Source organism: Lepidochelys kempii, chromosome 8 (assembly GCF_965140285.1).
Source record: "Lepidochelys kempii isolate rLepKem1 chromosome 8, rLepKem1.hap1, whole genome shotgun sequence".
NCBI classification, from domain to species: Eukaryota; Metazoa; Chordata; order Testudines; family Cheloniidae; genus Lepidochelys; species Lepidochelys kempii.
Window position 1 is genome coordinate 30,834,117 of NC_136387.1, and position 18,137 is coordinate 30,852,253.

Here is an 18,137-nt window from a genome sequence, read left to right on the forward strand (position 1 = left end):
TGCCCCCTACATCCGGGATTCCTCCTAGCCACCAATACCAGTGGCTGCCCATATGGAGGAGACCCTGAAATGGCTGGTTACTACAATGCAGGAGCTGCAGCAGTCCCAGCAGACGGAAAGGCAGGCCCTGATGACGTGGCAGGGGGACCAACAATGGGCTCTCCAAGAGTTCATCAAGGAGCAGTCGGTGGCCCAACAGCAGATCCTCCAGCAGGTGATGAGTCCATTGAGCGGAGACGGAACCAAGACAGCAGGGTGGGGGCTCTGTAAGATGGGCCCCACAGATGACCCAGACGTCTTTCTGGGGACCTTTGAATGGGTGGCTACAGCAGCAGGCTGGGAGAGTTCGACATGGGCCTCGCGGCTAGCCCCGTACCTGGGAGGTGAGGCCCAAGCAGTGTTTATGGCTTTGGGAGAGACCCAAGCCAGAGATTATGAGACTGTGAAGGCCGCTATCTTGGACTGGGTCGGGGTCTCAACTGAGAGTTACCGTCAGTGGTTTTGGGCAGCCTGCTGGACGGAGACCCTGAGGCCCAGGGCATTTGCTCAGAAGTTGACTGACTGGGCCACTAGGTGGCGGAGGCCCACAGCCCAGACAGTAGAGATAATGGACAGGTGATCCTGGAGCAATTTCTCCAGGGGCTTCCAGACCCATTATGCGTTTGGGTCCAACTACATCAGCCGGCCCACGTAGTGGATGCAGTCCAGCTGACAGAGGAGTACATTGAGGCAGAGGCACCCAGAAGGCAGTTAAACCCGTTAGGGGAGCAGGACCTGGAAGGAGTCCACTGGAACCTGCACCCAAGAGGGGGGTGGACCCCTGGCCCGCCCGCAGCCGCGAACTGACCTGTTGGTAGTGCAGACGCCCTGGCCATAAAAAACAGGACTGATCTCAAATGGAGTGTGGGCTGGCGGACTTTTGCAGGTGAACCAAGGGGCGGGAGGGACCAGGAAAATGGCCCTTAAACACCATACCCGTGTTGGTGGGGATGAAGCCCCGAAAGGGTTTGGCGGACTCCATCTCCACCCGCTCCCTGGTCCGTAAAGGTCTGGTGAAGACATGCTGGATGGTTCTGGGGAAAAAGGTAGCCCATCGGTGTGTCCATGGGGACACCCGGAGCTACTGGATAGCCCAAGTTCCCCTGGAGGTCCAGGGGTGTTTCCGGTGGCAGCAGGTAGGGGTAGTGGAGAGGTTACCCTACCCAGTCCTACTGGGAAGCGATAGGGGACCCCCTTCTTGTGAGACAGGAAGTCGGCAGGGAGATCCTGAGGAAGGGGGTGGGAAGAACCCAATTAGGGAGGTAAAGGGAGATGGGGGAGCTGGTAGAACCCCCAAAAGTAGCAAGAACTCCTGGACAGCAGTGGGAAGAAACCAACAAATGTTGGTTTTGTAGTTACAAAGGACCCTCCGGCCAGAAGTGCAGTCCTCATGAGCCCGAGGAAGGCAAGGGACTTGGGGCCTTGGAGCCAACCCCGGAGTCGGGGTATCTAGGCACCCAGCCATGTCAGAGAGAGGGCCGGGGGAGGCAAGGGAACAGTCAGCCATGGCCTGAACAGGAGTGTGGACTCTGTCGGGCCGAGGGACACATGTGGGAGACTTGCCTCTACTGTGGAGGCACGGGGGGTGGGGCTAAAAACCCCAGGGAGGACCCACAGGAACTCACAGCAGGGGTAAACGAACCCCCGCTGAAGGGCCAATATGCCTGGCTGAGAAGAGGCTAGGGCTGGTTGAGCCTGGTGGCTCATTAAAGGGGGGAGGTGTGTCACAGTGCAGAGGTATAAAACCTTTGAATGCCCTGCTAAAGACCCAGCTTCCCTCTGCTTCCCTGTAGGGTGGCTAGGTACACGGGCCAAGACCCTTAGCTGGGAGCCCAGCTGCAGGCCCTAACGAGGGCAGGCTCAGTGTAATCTGCTGAGCCAAGTGGAACCAGCTGGGTTGCTGACTGGGAAGAAATATAAACCCAGGGAAGAGCTCAAGGGGTGAGGCTAGTCAGGTAGGAGGGTTGTGGTTTTGTCTCTGCTGGCTGACACAAGCCTCAAAGGCCAGGGGACCCAGTGAAGGGTCAGAGTGGGGACCGGTGTTGGGGGAATTGGGACTGTACAGCCACTGTAAATAAAAGAACATGGGTGAAGCACCTGCAAGAGGCATCTGAGACTCTTTCTTTGGCCAGCCCAAGGGCAGGGACAAGGGGAAGGAAACTTGTGCCGTGCTATGACAGGTGGCTTCTTTAACAAGTAGAGGATAGATACAGTATCTTTCATTGGGTACTTTCTTAACCATTCCTCTCCCGGAAGACTGAGTTTTGCCAGCAAAAAAAAAAAAAAAAAAGACTTAACGGAAGATACTTCAGGAGGAAATGTAATTACCATCCACTCATCATTTTCTCCTATCTTTCTTACTACTTGTTCATTTATTGGTGATGGGAGCTGTACAATGAGTAGCCAAAGAGAACAGAAAGAAGGGTTTGTATTAAAAGTACTACATCTAAAAAGAGACTACCTTAGTCCCATTGTGGACTTGAGGAAATTGAACAGTTATGTCAGAAAAAGCAAGATGCATGTGTTGGTTCTGGCTCCTACCAACCTTATCCTTCACCAGAGAGTGGTTCAGCGCTGTAAGTGTTATACCTTATTATAGCAAGGTTGCACTTTCCAAACATTCTTCATAAGTTGAAGCTGCCTTCCCTGTAAATAATAATATTTTTTTTTAAAATAGAGACGTATCCAAATTGTTACTGACTTTAAACTTAGTGCCTAAGAAGACCAATCCTCTCCAGAGTCTCCTGTAACACCGTAGAAAGCCTTAAGAATACCTGGGCATACAGGTCCAACAAAATAGGGTAGGGGGTGGCTGAATAACAACAAATTCAGTGAGACACATCAAGAAAATGTTTATCGCTGGTGTAATTTGAGCTAATGTGAGTTAGCTAATGGATTAATTTGCTCCATTAGTCTAAATTGGGGATGGTGAGTTGCACACTAGAAATGCCTACATTTAAAAGGAGGGCTAAAGATTTCACTACAGAGGTGGGAATAACAGACTGGCAGTTGTGAGGGGAGAATTTCAGTGGTTCAGAATCCCCTTTAGTGTAAATTCCCATTTCTGTACATCAAATGCTATCTTTACTGCTAAAATGTAAGGTACCTTTCTCAAGTCGACTTAAAATAATCAAATGGTTGCTTGGGAACTTCCATCACCCTTCTGAAAATACCCTTTTTCATAAGCCTGCAACACACAGGGCTTGAATTAACAACAAAACAAACAGAACTGAAACACTCAAGTTTGCAGACAGGACTGACGTTCGCAAGCTAACACTCAAGATTTGTTGTTGCTCCACACTGTCTTCAGTAAACTGAAGCTTGGATTGGCAGTGTCTGTGCTTGTGTATGTGGTCTGTGGATGAAATGAAGATTGAAATCGCAGGATTGTCAGTGCAGAACATCATACCAGCATCAGAGCTACTGAATTTTTCAGAAATGTTTAAAGGTAAAAAGCAGGTGCAAAGAAATCTTGTACCAAGTGAATTTATCCCACTGAAAAAACTTGGGAACATAACTCCATCTAAAGGATTTTTTTAAGCCTCTGTCCTTGTAAGACAAGCTGAGAGAGAGAGAAGTGAAGGTGAGGCTTCATGGCATTGGTCATCTGTATCTTGCTCTCCAACTCAACTTTGAACACCTAGATTATGTGATCTTTACATGCACAAAACTTAGTTTGTGACATTACAATGGAATATTAAAGTTCTTCACTGTTTTGAACTAGAGCACTTTAAGCAACTAGCATTACTGTTTACTACTTATTGCTCTAAATCTTCCATGAAAGATTTTAAACCTCATCCATCCTTGTTTGCAGCCACATTTTTGCCCTTGCTATGTTTATGCTATGAAACTATTCTGCAGGATAGGGCTAAAACATGGCAGTTCCTACACAGTTAAGTCACATCTTGTGGGACCAATTGGAAAAATCCAAGGTTGTAGCACAGTATGGGAATGGAGACTTGAACTACAAGATTCAAATGTTCGGTGTTGAGAACTGCAATATTATAATCAGGTCATACAGCACAGTAGCCTTCTACTGTAGATGGGACCACGTCCAGAGCCGAAAGATGTGTGGTAGAAGGCAGTGTTTGGCATGACTCCCTTTCCATCTTGTCTGTTCACATATTACTGTCATTGTCCTATTGCTAAGACACCCACTTCAGGTCACCCTTCCCCCACAATAGGCGTGACTTTTTGGCAATGACTGATTCAGTTAGGAGAGAGTTAGAAAAGAGGAAGGAAGCAGGAGCCTCTGCGAACAGCAGCAGAGCGCACATAGCAGTAGCAGCCACGTTAGTCAGCCCCAGTTTCCTCCCAGGTCATCAGTGACTAAAACTGGGTAACAGATTTGACTTCCAAGAGCCTCACTCACACCATTGCTGCAGTACCCTGCTCACATTCAGTGGCTTTTCTGGGGGCTGGCATCCTCTGGGACCTGGAGGAGACTCATGCAATGGCACCCTGGCGCAAGACTGACAAGGAGAGGAGCGGCGTGGGTATGTAACGTACACAGACTGCCATTTGGGTTTTGCCCCCTCTCAGTTTTCAAGCAGGATGTGGGCAGGTATTTGGTGCAGTGCAATGAACTCCCTTCCCTATCATTTTCCTGCAGTGTCTTGTGAAAAAAAACAGAAATTCTGTCTTAACACAAACCCAAAGGGGAGCTTGCAGGGAAAACTTTGTGTTGCCTACTTGAGATTTTTCATCTCATTCTTTGACACTGCTGGGAGAATCAGGCTACCACTCTAGAAATAGTAGGGAAATGCTACATCTTCAAAATGACTAAGGCCAGGGTTTTCAGGGTGTCAGCATGCAGTAAGATGAACTATTTAGGGTGCTGCTTGAGGAATGACAGGGAGTTGAAAGGGGAAAACAGATTTGCATGTCAGGAAAAGTAATGCATGTGTTTATTGGGGAAGGACGTGAACCCCTCACTTGTTCTGAGAGTGGTACTAGAAAAGGGGCTAATAAATAAGAATGTAAGTTCTTATATTAGCTGGAGGGATGACCTCTTCCATCTGTGGTTTCTCTGATTAAATAGAGACTGGCATGCTTCCTGGAGTTAACAGAATTTTGTAATTGTGCTAAATTACTCTCAAGAAAGCCACAATAATCAAAGTTGGAACAGAAGCACTCAAAATTTGCCCCTTGAGCACCTTCCACTAATTGGTAACAAAATATTTCTCTCGCTCCCTTGGGAAGACCGCTATTGATAACAGTAACTTAAGGTTCCTTGCTAAAATACACACTGATGCATACGTATATACCCAGCACCATAAGGACTTTTTAAAATAAAATAGACAAACCCAGGAGAGAATAGAGTACTTCACAGTACACATCATAGGAGCTGATAGTTACATGGAGTAAAATGATTATTAATTTCCTGGAGGAAATAATAAAAGCAAAATAATTTCTCCATGTTTAATTTCCATGCACAGAAGTGGTAAAATTGTGAAATCTAAGTATTCTGTACTGGTGGTAATTTCCATTGCAAAACCGAGGGGCTAAGATACTTGATTTTCTGTTTCAGTAGTAAGGGGGTGGGGACAGAAAGCAGAAACATGTAACTTTAATTTTGAACTTCTGTGTTCTGGCAAGCTGAACATCTGCTCTGTAACAGCTGGATTTGTGCAGGATATTGTCTGAATGTCCATATGTTTGGTAATCAGAGTGTACTGCTTGGGTTAGCTAGAATATAGAATTTAAATCACTTGTGTATGAGAAAACAATTTAAGTGCTGAGTCTTTGTTGAGCTTTTTTTGTAGACAACACTCTGATTCTGGGCATGCTCAGTTTTTTTCTGTGTAATGCTAGTCAGAGTAAATAAAGGCTAATAATTAATAGATTCTTATAAGGATGGAAGAGACCACTAGATCATCTAGTTTAACTGCCTGTGGCCATTGCATTTCACACACATACCCTTACATTGACACCAACAACTTGTGTTTGACTGAAGCATATCTTTCAGAAAGGCATCCAGTCTTGATCTAAAGAAATCAAGAGATGGAAAATCCACTACTTACCTTGGTGGCTTGTTCCAAAGGTTAATCACACTCACTAAAAATGATGACAGGTTTCAGAGTGGTAGCTGTGTTAGTCTGTATCAGCAAAAACAATGAGGAGTCCTTGTGGCACCTTAGAGACTAACAAATGTATTTGGGCATAAGCTTTCCTGGGCTGGAACCCACTTAAAAGTGGCAATTCTTCAACAAAAAAACTTCAGAAACAGGCTCCAACGTGAAACTGCAGAACTGGAATTAATTTGCAAACTGGACACCATCACATTAGGCCTGAATAAAGACTGGGAGGGGTTGGGTCATTACAAAACCTAAACCTAATTTCCCCCTACTGTTACTCACACCTTCTTGTCAACTGTCTGAAATGGGCCACTCTCATTACCACTTGAAAAGTTATTTTTCCTCCCTTGGTATCCTGCTGTCAATTGAATTGTCTCGTTAGACTGACCTCACACTTGGTAAGGCAATTCACGTCTTTTCATGTATTTATACCTGTTCCTGTATTTTCCACTCCATGCATCTGATGATGTGGGTTCTAGCCCATGAAAGCTTATGCCCAAATAAATTTGTTAGTCTCTAAGGTGCCACAAAGACTCCTCATTGTTTTTACAATTAAAAATGTGTGCCTTGTTTCTAATTTGAATTTGTCTGGCTTCAGCTTCCAATCATGTGGTCACTGAACACGCATTATGGTTTTAAGTGTTGCATGTGACTGCAAGAGTATTTATAATATTGGTTAGTTGTACAATAGCAGCGATTTGAATGCCACAAGCACTGTTCACTATCTGAAATAACAAATCCTTTTTAGTACATAAAATAAACAACACTTTCTTCAGCAAAGGTTTCTGGTTCAATTAAAATATTAGTCTGTGTATAAAAGCTGTATCTTTACTGAACTGATTTATCCACAAATATAACTGCACAGAAAAATCAAATTTTATTTAGGTATTATCAGTAGGAAGGGTTTCTAAAGTTAGTCAGTCTACAGTTCTCCAAGACGGTTGCTCGGGTTTGTGGCTATCATCACATTTCTCTGTTAGGCTTGCCAGCAAAGGCTTCCGAATATTTAGCTGTGTAACTTTTTGCATAATGAATTAGAATCCCTAGCAACTTATCATCATGAACACTTTATATTGTTTTAGCACCCTAAATGCATTAGCTGAAGTTTCCTTTAGAAAATAAACAAGGCAAGTGACATTTTAAAGAAAAGTACTTCGATAAGGCTAAAAAATATGTAGCTAGTTATTATAGTTGAAAATGTTCAGTTGAATTTTTTCTACTTTTAGTACAAGAATAAAATTTTAAGTGTCAGTTTGACAAAATGAATGTCTAGGCAATTAAATTACAGGTGATACAACAATAGTGTGTTAGCTTTCCTTTAGTTCTGTCTTATATCAATCCAAATAACTAGGGTTGTCTCTGAAAATGACAGAAAATCCTTCATTGCCTAAAATGAAACTTAACACCTGTTAAGTATCACCTTTTCCAGATAAAGTTGTTGGCACTCCTTAAATCTGTTATCTGGGCTTATGACAGGGCTTGGAATTGAAGAAGCACATGAGAGAGGTGAATGATGAAGTTATGGCTGCTTATACTGCTAATCATGTTTGCAATACGCATGAGTCACCTAATTAAAGTCAATAGGATTATTTGCATTGCATGCAAGGTATTCCAAAACTTGGCCTACTATAGGAACCAAATGAGTAAACTGCAGTCTTGAGAGTTGGGTGGTGGAGGATGAGTGAGGGGCAACACATCAGTACAGCTGAGAGAAAATTAGTTGATTACTGTTACATACAGTGCACATCAGGGCAGTAACACACAACTTCAGTAGAGTAGGGTGAAGATAATGGAAAAATTTTTTGAGAAGATGTAGCTATTTCATACTTGAAAGTTTATCTCCAATTCATTTCCTGCTGTAAATTAAGGATACAGTGAGCTAGTTATCATTTGACCTACACCCCAGATTAGTTCAAAGAAACAAATTGTTGCAGTTTGACTAAGACAACTTGTGAGTGAGTGTGAATAACGGAAAGGAAATACTAGCAACCTAAGGTATGGGAAGGTGAGAATGGCACAGATCACTACCTGCTTATTTAAAGTATGTGAAGCTACTTCACTGGCATTTGGGAGCAGAGGATAAGTGTACTGTACATATATTTGTTTAAATAAGGCAGGCAAGTGCTTTATACAGTAGTGAAACAGCTGTTGTATTGTTGCTTTTCCCTAATGACAATTTGCAAAGACTTGGTTTGTTTATTTATGCACCCGTAGGCATAAATAACCTTATCAGGAATAGCATAATAGATCATTGCATAAACACTATGCAACATTGGCTATGCATGATTTCCTGTGGGTCAAATTGCATTAAACCCATTGTTATAGAAATGCTTCATCAAGCTTTATGGCCCTGGTTTTAATCCAATTTGACCTACCAGGCAATCAACTAGCAGAATGCTATAGAGCAGTATTATGTCCAACTTTAAAAAAAAGATGAAAATGTCTGCTCTGAAACATGGTGTGTGTATATTTGGTATGACTAAAGGGAGGTAGTGTAATACTTGCTAATTAACTTATTCAGTAATTGGGTATAATGTTGGAATACTGGAATGTCATGCAATTGCATTAATTGTATTCTGGTTACCATCTTAATAAGTGACCATTGCACTACCATGATAATGAGTTGGACTTAGGCTTCTCATCTGTACATTTCAGAGTACCCTGCAAAGCATGGCAAGTGTGAATAACCTAGTTTTACAGATGGGTAAATTGAGGCACAGAAATGAAATGACTAGTCTTAACACAACAGGTGAATGGGAGATCTGGGAATGTAATCCAGGTGGTCTCCCAGTCTAGAGCCCCCTGCCACTTTGTGTTCTTGAGAAGACAGTATGTTTTTTTCATCAAAATGCTTTATCAATGAAAGAGTTTTTTATAATGTTGATGGAAAGTAACCTGCTATAATAAGATATAATCCAAATACACAGTTTTATTTCATAAGCTGGACAGGGAAAGAGAGGATCAACATTCAGATAAGATGTCCCAAGAATACTAAAATACCATCAGTATAAGCACTCAAAAGTATGCCCCTTCTTTTTGGATAAGATGTCTATCATCTACGTGAAGCAGGTAGAATTCACTTCCCTCTAAAGATGCTACTAGGTGGTGGGTTTCCATAAATGCTTTTCTGGTTAATGGACAACTGAAGGCCCATAGAAGTTCTGCAAAGCTAGACTTTATGGTGGCTTTAGTGAAAGTAGCAGCACCTTTTACCCTCCTCCATAGCTAAGACTTATGAAGGCTTTTAAGAATTCTCTGCATCCATCTCTTTTAGCTCACAACTTGCCTAAGCTCACATGGTTCACCCCTGCTACTAACCTGCTTTCTTCCCCTTCCCTCCTCCTTGATCTGTCACATGCTGTTTAACCAAAGAGACATGATAGAAACCAAAGTAGCAGGGTCTTTCAAATGACTACTCCTCCTCACAAGTGGAGAACCAGTGCTGACAGGGCCAATTTGATCAGGGTGGATGTAGTCCACTCCCAATAATTGAACACATTGTTCTCATTGAACCCACTGAACACTGGTTCTCCACTTGTGAGGTAACTCCCTTCTCTTCATGTGTCAGTATATAATGCCTGCATCTGTAATTTTCACTCCATGCATTTGAAGAAGTGGGTTTTTTACCCACGAAAGCTTATGCCCAAATAAATCTGTTAGTCTTCAGGTGCCACCAGACTCCTTGTTTTTGTGGCTACAGACTAACACAGCTATGCCTTGATATTAGATAAGACTGTTAGATAAGACTAGGATAGCAAAGAAAATGTGGCAGACTGTTCCTTTTTTTCTTGGTGGCAGTTGGCCAGAAGTGCACCAGATGACCAGGGAGCTGCATGTCTGCTCAGGTTTCCAGGGAACCAAGTTGCTGCTGTGATATCAGAAGTGGGAAAACAGGCAAAATTGTATTCCAGAGCACTGTAAAGTGAGGAGGCATAAATCCATACTCAGGTTGCTGAATCTGTCACATTGGCTAATGTAGGATATAAGATGATCCACTCCAGATATGTAACATGAATTTGTGGAAACTGAGATAAAGGCAAACATTCTTCAAGTCTGGACCCAAAGGGTTAGGATTGGTAATTGTGCCTCTGTTTCTAGAGTCCTCACCTGCTGACATACCAATTTTTTCCCCTCATCTGTATGCAACTGAAGGGTTGGTTTTTGAAGTGAGAGGGAGATGGACATCAGCCATGTGTGAATGAAGCTTAACCCTCAGTCAAATACAAACAGAGCATCCTCCCAGCAGTCCTAGTGCATGTGGGGTATTCACCCCACACTTGCCCTGAGAGGGTTAATGCAGACTGAGAAGAGAGCTCATTAACCCAACAGCCCACAGCTGAGGGGAATCAGATGGCTGAGCAATCCCCTGATTGAGTGAGGAAGCCCAGCTGAGAAGGAAGGAGCTGGTTTGAGACTATAAAGGTAGGGAATTTGCAACACAAGGGGCTGGTGGGGAAAGTCTGCAGTGACACCCTGGAAGAAGGGAGGAGTGTTTGGAGCCTACAGGGATAGCTAGCCCACAGGCCCCTTCTGGGAGTGGGGAGTTAGGAGGCTGGTAAATCCCTGAGAGTGGGCAGTAGCAGATGGCAGGAAAGGGCTTAGGTGAAGTCAGTAAGGTCTAGAAGGGAACAGACCTTGACTGCTGACTACAGGGTCTTTGAGCTGGAACCTGAGGGCAGGTCTGGGTTCCCCTGCCAGTCACTGAGTGGCACTCTGAGGCAGTAAATGGGAAGATTGGCTAGGACTGCTAGTAAGGAAAGGCTTTCCACTCCCAGAAGGGGAAAATGTGTAGAGTGACCTGGCCAAAAGTCTGAGTCACAAAGAGGCAGTAGTAGCTTTTGGAGTGAGAGAGGGGCTGCAGACACAGAAAGAGGAAGGTAGAAGACAGGGTGCAACCCTGGGAAGGGGGGTTGATCTTGTGAGCTATTCCCCAGAATGATCGGGAGAAGGTGCCACCTTTACGGTGAGTGGAGTACCCTGTCTCACAGTGCTTGAGAGACATCAGCACCTAGGTGAAGAGTAGCTGGCTGAAGGTATAAATTCAGGTAAGATGAAGATAACGGTACGAAGGGAAGTGCTTTATTGCCATATGATTGGCTTCCAGTTAGTGCATTTGCCTTGAGTCAATGTGGTTGGCAGCTTTGGAGTCATTCTGGACTGGGGTGATACCAAAGAAGCTAGGAAACTGCACCCCCATCATGCTAAATTTGGACATGAGCACAGTGAGTCATGACTGTCCTCTCCAGGGATCGTTACTGCAAATTCAAATGAAAATGCCACCTGTGTGCTCCTTTGAAAAGTGACAACATAAAAACTTCACTTTCTTACTCAGCAGAGCTGATCCTGATGAGCAGTCAGTCACATCAGCTGATATCCATAACGATTGCAGTTGCTGCAAACCACAGTCAGTCCTTGGCGAGAACTATACATTAATTTGGTTTGTGCATCATCAGCAGAATTGCTAAGTAAATCCATCCTGCAGGACCCACTATGATACCTTCATATTCTGCCCCTCACTGCACCGAGTAGGATTGTCCAAGGGACAGTGAAAACATGATTGCGAACCATAGGATTGTGTGAGCATAGCTGTCAGCAGCTGGCCTGCACAACTTTTGGTGTGTGGTCCTGCATGAGCTGAAATGACTCTTGAAATCCTGTTCTGAGATGGCACACGATATACACGTGGGAAAGGCATATTGTTTTTACTTATGTTTCTATATCTAAGGTACTTGTATGGCCCCCATCACCATAGCAACTAAATGCCTCACAATCTTTAATGTATTTATCCTCCAAGCATTCTTGCGAGGCAGGGAAGTACTATTTCCTTGTTACCAGGAGGGAACTGAGAGATTTAAGGGAATTGCCCAACATCAACCAGGAAACCTGTAGCACAGCAGAGAATGGTATCCATGTCCCCTCAGTCCTATGCTGGCAACAACTGCACCATCCTACCTCAATGAGGTACAATAGGAAAAACTATGATGCCGCCTCCACCAAATCACAGTAGAATCCTGCTTGTGAGGAGCTCCAGTTGATTCAGCATGAAGCAGCTGTTACATGAGCAACAGAACTTAAAACCTCAGTAGACGGGACAGACATGGGGCGGGAGGAGAAGCAGAACACGCAAGTGGAGTGAACAATGGGATGGTAGGAGAGGTCATTTTGGATTCTCTCTTTTTTTTTTTATATGGTTTTGGTAGGTTTAGTTAGAGGGGATAAGCTGAAGGGAGAGGGGTGTCTATCGGGTGAGGTTATGTGGGCCAGGAAAGGGGTGAAGAAGGTAAAAGGAGTAATGCTGAGGTGAAGAGATGGAGGAAGAGGGAGGGGAGAACTGGAGCAAACAGCCAATCAGCACAGGGCAGAGACAGTCCAGTGAAAACTGGAAAGGTCTCCAAAGGACCAGAGGTGGCTGCTTTGGCTGTTTCTCCCCTAGCTGCCGGAGTCTCTGGCTGGCTCATCTGCTAATTTCTCCCAAGGCCACGCTGTGGGGGAAGAGGGGATGCTATCTGGGTCCTAGTGCCCCCAGAGTGTGTGTGTGGGGGGATCCTTCCTTCTACAATTCTGGGTCCAGATAGTGCTGGGGGGAGGGGTGGGCCTATCTGAGACCCATTCCCTTTGTCCCACCCCCCCACAACATTCTGTGCTGTTGTTGCTTCTGCCCCTTCCCCCCTGGAATCTCCACCTGGCTCTTCTCTACAGAGTTGCACCCTCTGCAGCTGGGAAAGGGGAGAAGAGACACCACCTAGTCCTAGTGCCCCTACAGTGCATGCGCCTTCCCTGCACAGTTGTGGGTACGTGACTGACAGTTTGTACACATGGATCAGTGCAACAAGAACAAAACTTGTGGGTGCAGGAGATGGAGCTGTACTGAAGTCAGGACCATGCCTGTGAAAGTAGCCTCTCTAAAATGAGAACAACAATGACTCTGACCGTCTTTAAGTGAAAATTAAAACTCATGACTTCTAACATATCCTTTCCATGATAGTGGCTAGTAATAAAAGTTAACAAACCACCAGCATAGGGGTACAGAAAGAGGGATCTTTTTGACATTTTGTAGTATGTTGGTTTCTTTAAAATGACTCATGTAGTTGCCAGAGGGAGTCCCAGAATGAGGCGGTTTCCAGCATGATGCAGGCACTCAGGGTCTGCATGCTCAGTCTGCAAGAATCATGTAACTGATAGAGTTGTGATTTAAATCTTATATCTCTGGTCTCACTCTGGGTTCTTGAAGTACAGAGGCTGTAGTGTACTCACAGGGAAGGTCCTCTCAGCTGCCTGACTGGATTAGACAGCATGACACTTGTACAATTGCTAAAAGGCAAAGGCCATGCTGTGGGATAAGTAGCAGCTGTAGAAAGTGATCTTGGAACACTAATTAACTATATTGGAATGTCACAGGGTAGCTAGGCCTGATGAGTAGAACTGGGCCCATGGTGGCTGGTGAGCCCAATCCAGCGAATTAAAAGTATGGGACACACCTGGGTCTACAAAGGTCTGCTAGGGGCCATGCACAGGAAGAGAGTGTTTGGGACAGGTTGTGCTAGGAGAAGGAAAGCTACAATGAAGTGTATTAATGGGCTAGGTGCTCAGGGAGGCAGCCCTGGTGTCACTGCCCCAAGAGAGAAGCCAAACTAGCTAGAACTGGGACACTGACTGGAGCAGGGTGCCAGAGACTCCTGGAAGGGTGGATCCTGAGAGCAAAGAGTAAGTGTGAAAAATAACTGCATTCTTTCTACTTGACCTTCTGTAGCATGTTAACCTTATTATAGTATGAATATGCTCAGCTGTTGTGTACTGTTGCTCTGTATTATTTAACAGAAGTTGTATTGTGCCCCAGATAGAAGTGCCTTTATAGCTTTAGTTTCTAATTTATTAAATTTTAGAATGAAAGAAGGTACAGAATGATTAGAAGGTGTATAATATGTACTCCATTATGATGAGAGTAATGATACAAGTCACATGAGAATTTTCCAGAATATATTTGGGTTAAGCCAATAATCATAGGGGAATCATTTGTTATAGAAACTAATTTTTTTCTTTTTTTGGAAGTTGAGTATCTAGACCAGAGAGATAGAAAAAGCATTCATATGTCAAAGCAATTCTGTGCCTTTTATCATATGTCTTATTGACTGCTGCGTTTCTTTGCTACAATTCCTTAGATGGAACATTTCTGGAGAAATTTGATTAACTTCACTGTGTATCTTCAAGTATAATGCAGCACAGCTCTGGGAATAGGGATTAATTGTTCCCTGAGATGGCTTGGTGGCTGCTCTTTCAAACAAAAAAATATTGTAGCATTATTACACAAGGCACATATAAAGTCTTTCTCATTTTTGAGAGTGTGGTGATAAATAATTTAAACTTAAAAATAGGCAGTTTTCTAAAGGGAGCTATAGATGTATTTTCCTTGTTCGTCAAATGAAAAGTTCTATTCCAGAAATCAAGAGGCAAAATATGCCACTAAAATACAACTGATATTTTTCCATCCAAGTATTATTTCATGGTAGATCAATTTTTCAGTTTAGCCTTACAATTTCACTTCATATCCTTTTAATAAAGGGACTGATGTTCTTTTAAACTATATAGTGGCATTGCACAGCTGTTGAACTTGTACACCAAAAGGTTGTCAACGCTTGTATGGAATTAAAGCATTTTGGGATACTAAGTGCTGTATATAACATTTGTTTTATTGTACTGAGGCTTGTTCTATGATCAGTTAATTGCTCAGTTCCATGCAGTGTCTGGAATCGAGACTGTCATGACAAGACAGGATTGAAGATTTTTGTAGGAAATAATGTTTTTATAGGGAACCTACTTCATTCTGATTGCCAATATGCAGCCATGGAAAACCTTACTGTTGTAATCTAGTTAGAGAAAAAGCGAGCTTTTCACTGTTGAGGTGTTGGGAAGAGGCTCATTGACCTTGGGAAAGGTGGAATTTTTTCCTTAACTTCTGTTGCTCCCTCTTTCCTCCCACTGCTTTCCCTGAGCCTTTCTCAGCCACCACTCCTGCTTTAAAGAGTCTAATACTGAAGCCCTTGGATAGTAGTGAGCAATCAAGTAAGGGTCTAGGCATAGTAACCCCAAGGAAAACTTGGCTTAAGAACTTCCATTCTGTTTCCACTCTGGACTTCAAGCTCTTAATGTATTGTGGATAGGAAAATAATTAGAGTAATAATTATTAGGAACTTTACAGTCACTTTTATCAAGAAGCCCAAAATATTAGTTTTTTGTTTAAGAATGAGAGAAAATCAGTGTGAGTCTGTTCAGCTGAACGCCCAAGAGTTGTTTATGGTTCTAGGACCCAATGTTGTACATAGGGTGTCTTGCAAGAAAGACACCTTGACACCGAGCCTGATTCTTGAGGGAAAGGACAGACTTGATAGATCCTAGATTTCTTAAATAATATTAAAGCCACCTCCTTTTACTCCAAATAACTCCTCCTTCTCTGCAATGATGCCTACAAAATATTCAACACTGGTTAAGCAGCTGGTTTGCTATAACTATGATATTTCATGCCAACCAATGTCATTTCATGGTTTATTTGTACTTCTACCATCTGTGCCTCCTGCTGACTGTAATCTTGCACTGAGGTAGTAAGCTCTTGTAGCGAGGGCCACTGTCTATTTGCTTTTATACACAATGGGTCCTTGGCCTCTAGCTACTACTAGGGTTGCCGGTTTTGTGCGAGTAGATAGTTGAACACCCTTCCCCTGCCTCTTCTATGAGGCCTTGCCCCAGCTCACCCTCCCCCAGTTGCTCGCTCTCCCCACCCTCACTCACTTGTTAATATTCACCGGGTTGGCTTCAGGGGACTGAGGTGAGGGAGGGGGTGAGGCTCTGGCTGGGGGGTGGGTGGGCTCCAGGTGAGAGCTCCAGGGTGGGGCCAGAAATGAGGAGTTCAGAGTGCGGGAGGGGGCTCTAGGCTGAGGCAGTGGGTTGGGATGTGAAAGGGGGTGAGGGCTCCAGCTGGGGGTGCAGGCTTTAGGGTGGGGCCAGGGATGAGAAGTTCAGGGTACAGGAGGGGGCTCTAGGCTGAGGCAGGGGGTTAAAGTGTGGGAGGAGGTACGGGTTCTGAGGTGGGGCCAGGGATGAGAGATTCGGGGTACAGGAGGGGGGCTCCAGGCTAGGGCAGGAGGGTGGGGTGCAGAGGGGGGCTCTGGGCTGGGGCATGGGGTTCGGCTGCAAGGGTTTCGGCTGCAGGAGGGTGTGCAGACTCTGGGGTGGGGCTGGGGATGAGGGGTTTGGGATACAGAAGGGAGCTCCGGGCTGGGACTGAGGGTTTCGGAGGGCGGGAGAGGGGTTGGGGTATGACGGGGAAGGTGAGGGCTCCGGCGGGGGTTGCAGGCTCTGGGGTGGGGCTGGGGATGAGGGGTTTGGGTGCAGGAGGGGGATCAGGGTTGGGGCCAGGGAGAGGGTCAGGGGTGCAGGCTTCGGGCAGCGCTTACATCAAGCAGCTCCTGGAAGCAGCTGGCATGTGCCTCCTCTGGATCCTACGTGGAGGCACAGCCAGGTGGCTCTGCAGGCTGCCCCTACCACAGGCACCGCCCCTGCAACTCCCAGCTAATGGGAGCTGCGGGGGTGGTGCTTGGGATGGGGGCAGTCTGCGGAGCCCCCTGACTGCCCCTACTCGTAGGAGCCTGGGGGGGGGACATGCCAGCTGCTTCCTGGGAGGCATGTGACAGAGGCTAGGAGGGAGCCTGCCAGCCCCACTGCGCAGCACCACCAACCAGACAGTCAACGGCCCAGTCAGCAGTGCTGACCAACGCCACCAGGATCCCTTTTCAACTGGGTGTTCTGGTCGAAAATCACACACCTTGTCACCCTAGACACTACTGCAGTCAAAATATAATTGATTCAATGCACTGAAGCAATCTTTGTTTTAATGTAAGCGTCTTTAACTTTTGGAAGCTGTCAGCCTGTTAGTAAAAAAAACTGTAGCTCCTTGGAGGGAGTGTTGGGGGTGGGGAGGAAATCCATTCATCAATGACAAGAAGGTCAAGCCTGAAGATTTTACTGGTGTGGGGAGAAAAATGTGCCCTTCATTAATTATTTCCAGGGACTGTGCAGTTTAAAGGAGCCTCCTACCCATCTGACTGTAGATCAGACTTCATTAGTGAACGACATCTGTCTTTTAGCTTAGAGTTGATTAACTGGTTTTGTGTTTTTTGTTTTTAGCATTAATATTCAGTCAAAATAAAAAGTAGGAAAACCCCCACAAACTCTGATGTTCCTTGTGGGGATGGAGAGCTAGGTCTTTGAAAACTATGCTGAAATATGTGTATTATCACAACCAGCTCTTAGAGCTTGAGTAACATGAAAAGGTCATGTCGTTCTAACGAAATCAATGTTTGTTCCTTTAGAGAGGTTCCTGAACTGAAAACTCTAAAGAATCCCTATTAACCTCCACTGGAGGGCCAACAATCCAGCTTCCAATTTGGGTAGGGCAAATATATACAAGCATAAATCAGAATTTGAAATACAGTTAAATAACCTCTATTAAACCAACTATGTCTATCTTAAAGAAATGCACACTAGTCTTTGGCCTTCTTGTAATAAATCTGTTGTTTACCCAAAAATGAAGTTCTGGAAGAATAAACCAGCTTTGCCCAGCTCTTAAAAGTTATTATGGTAAAAATCAATATATAAAAGGGAGATACTGACTCCTCAGTACATTTGCATATTGCAACTCTAGTTAAAATGTAGAACTGCTCTGGGACAATTTCAGTTCAGGGGGCTGGGTCACCTCAGAACCAACCTACTTTGAACAAGATTTGATCATTTCATGTTCCAGAAGATGGTGTTTCCTTGATACAGGATGCACAGTGTGGCAGGAAATGAATTCTCTCTGCAGGAACTTCTGCTTAAAAGTAGTTAACTCCTTTCTGAGTACTTACCTGTTCTTTTCTGACTTAAACATAACTTGACTTCATACTATGCAGCATCTTTACTATTAGGGCCGGGCTTGTGTTGCATGTACAAATTAGTGTCATAAGCATAAACACAATCTCTGTTTCACGC

At 44.6% G+C, this 18,137-nt stretch overlaps 1 protein-coding gene across 1 annotated transcript in view; it reads left to right on the forward strand.

Moving 5' to 3' along the window:
- The first annotated feature begins 4,311 nt into the window (after nt 1–4,311).
- Nucleotides 4,312–18,137, forward strand: part of DOCK2 (dedicator of cytokinesis 2) — a 501,344-nt gene continuing 487,518 nt past the window's right edge. The window contains exon 1 of the mRNA XM_073355961.2: nt 4,312–4,535. Within this exon, the coding sequence (XP_073212062.1) occupies nt 4,493–4,535 (43 nt within the window). The 5' untranslated portion in view covers nt 4,312–4,492. The remainder of the gene's footprint in view (nt 4,536–18,137) is intronic.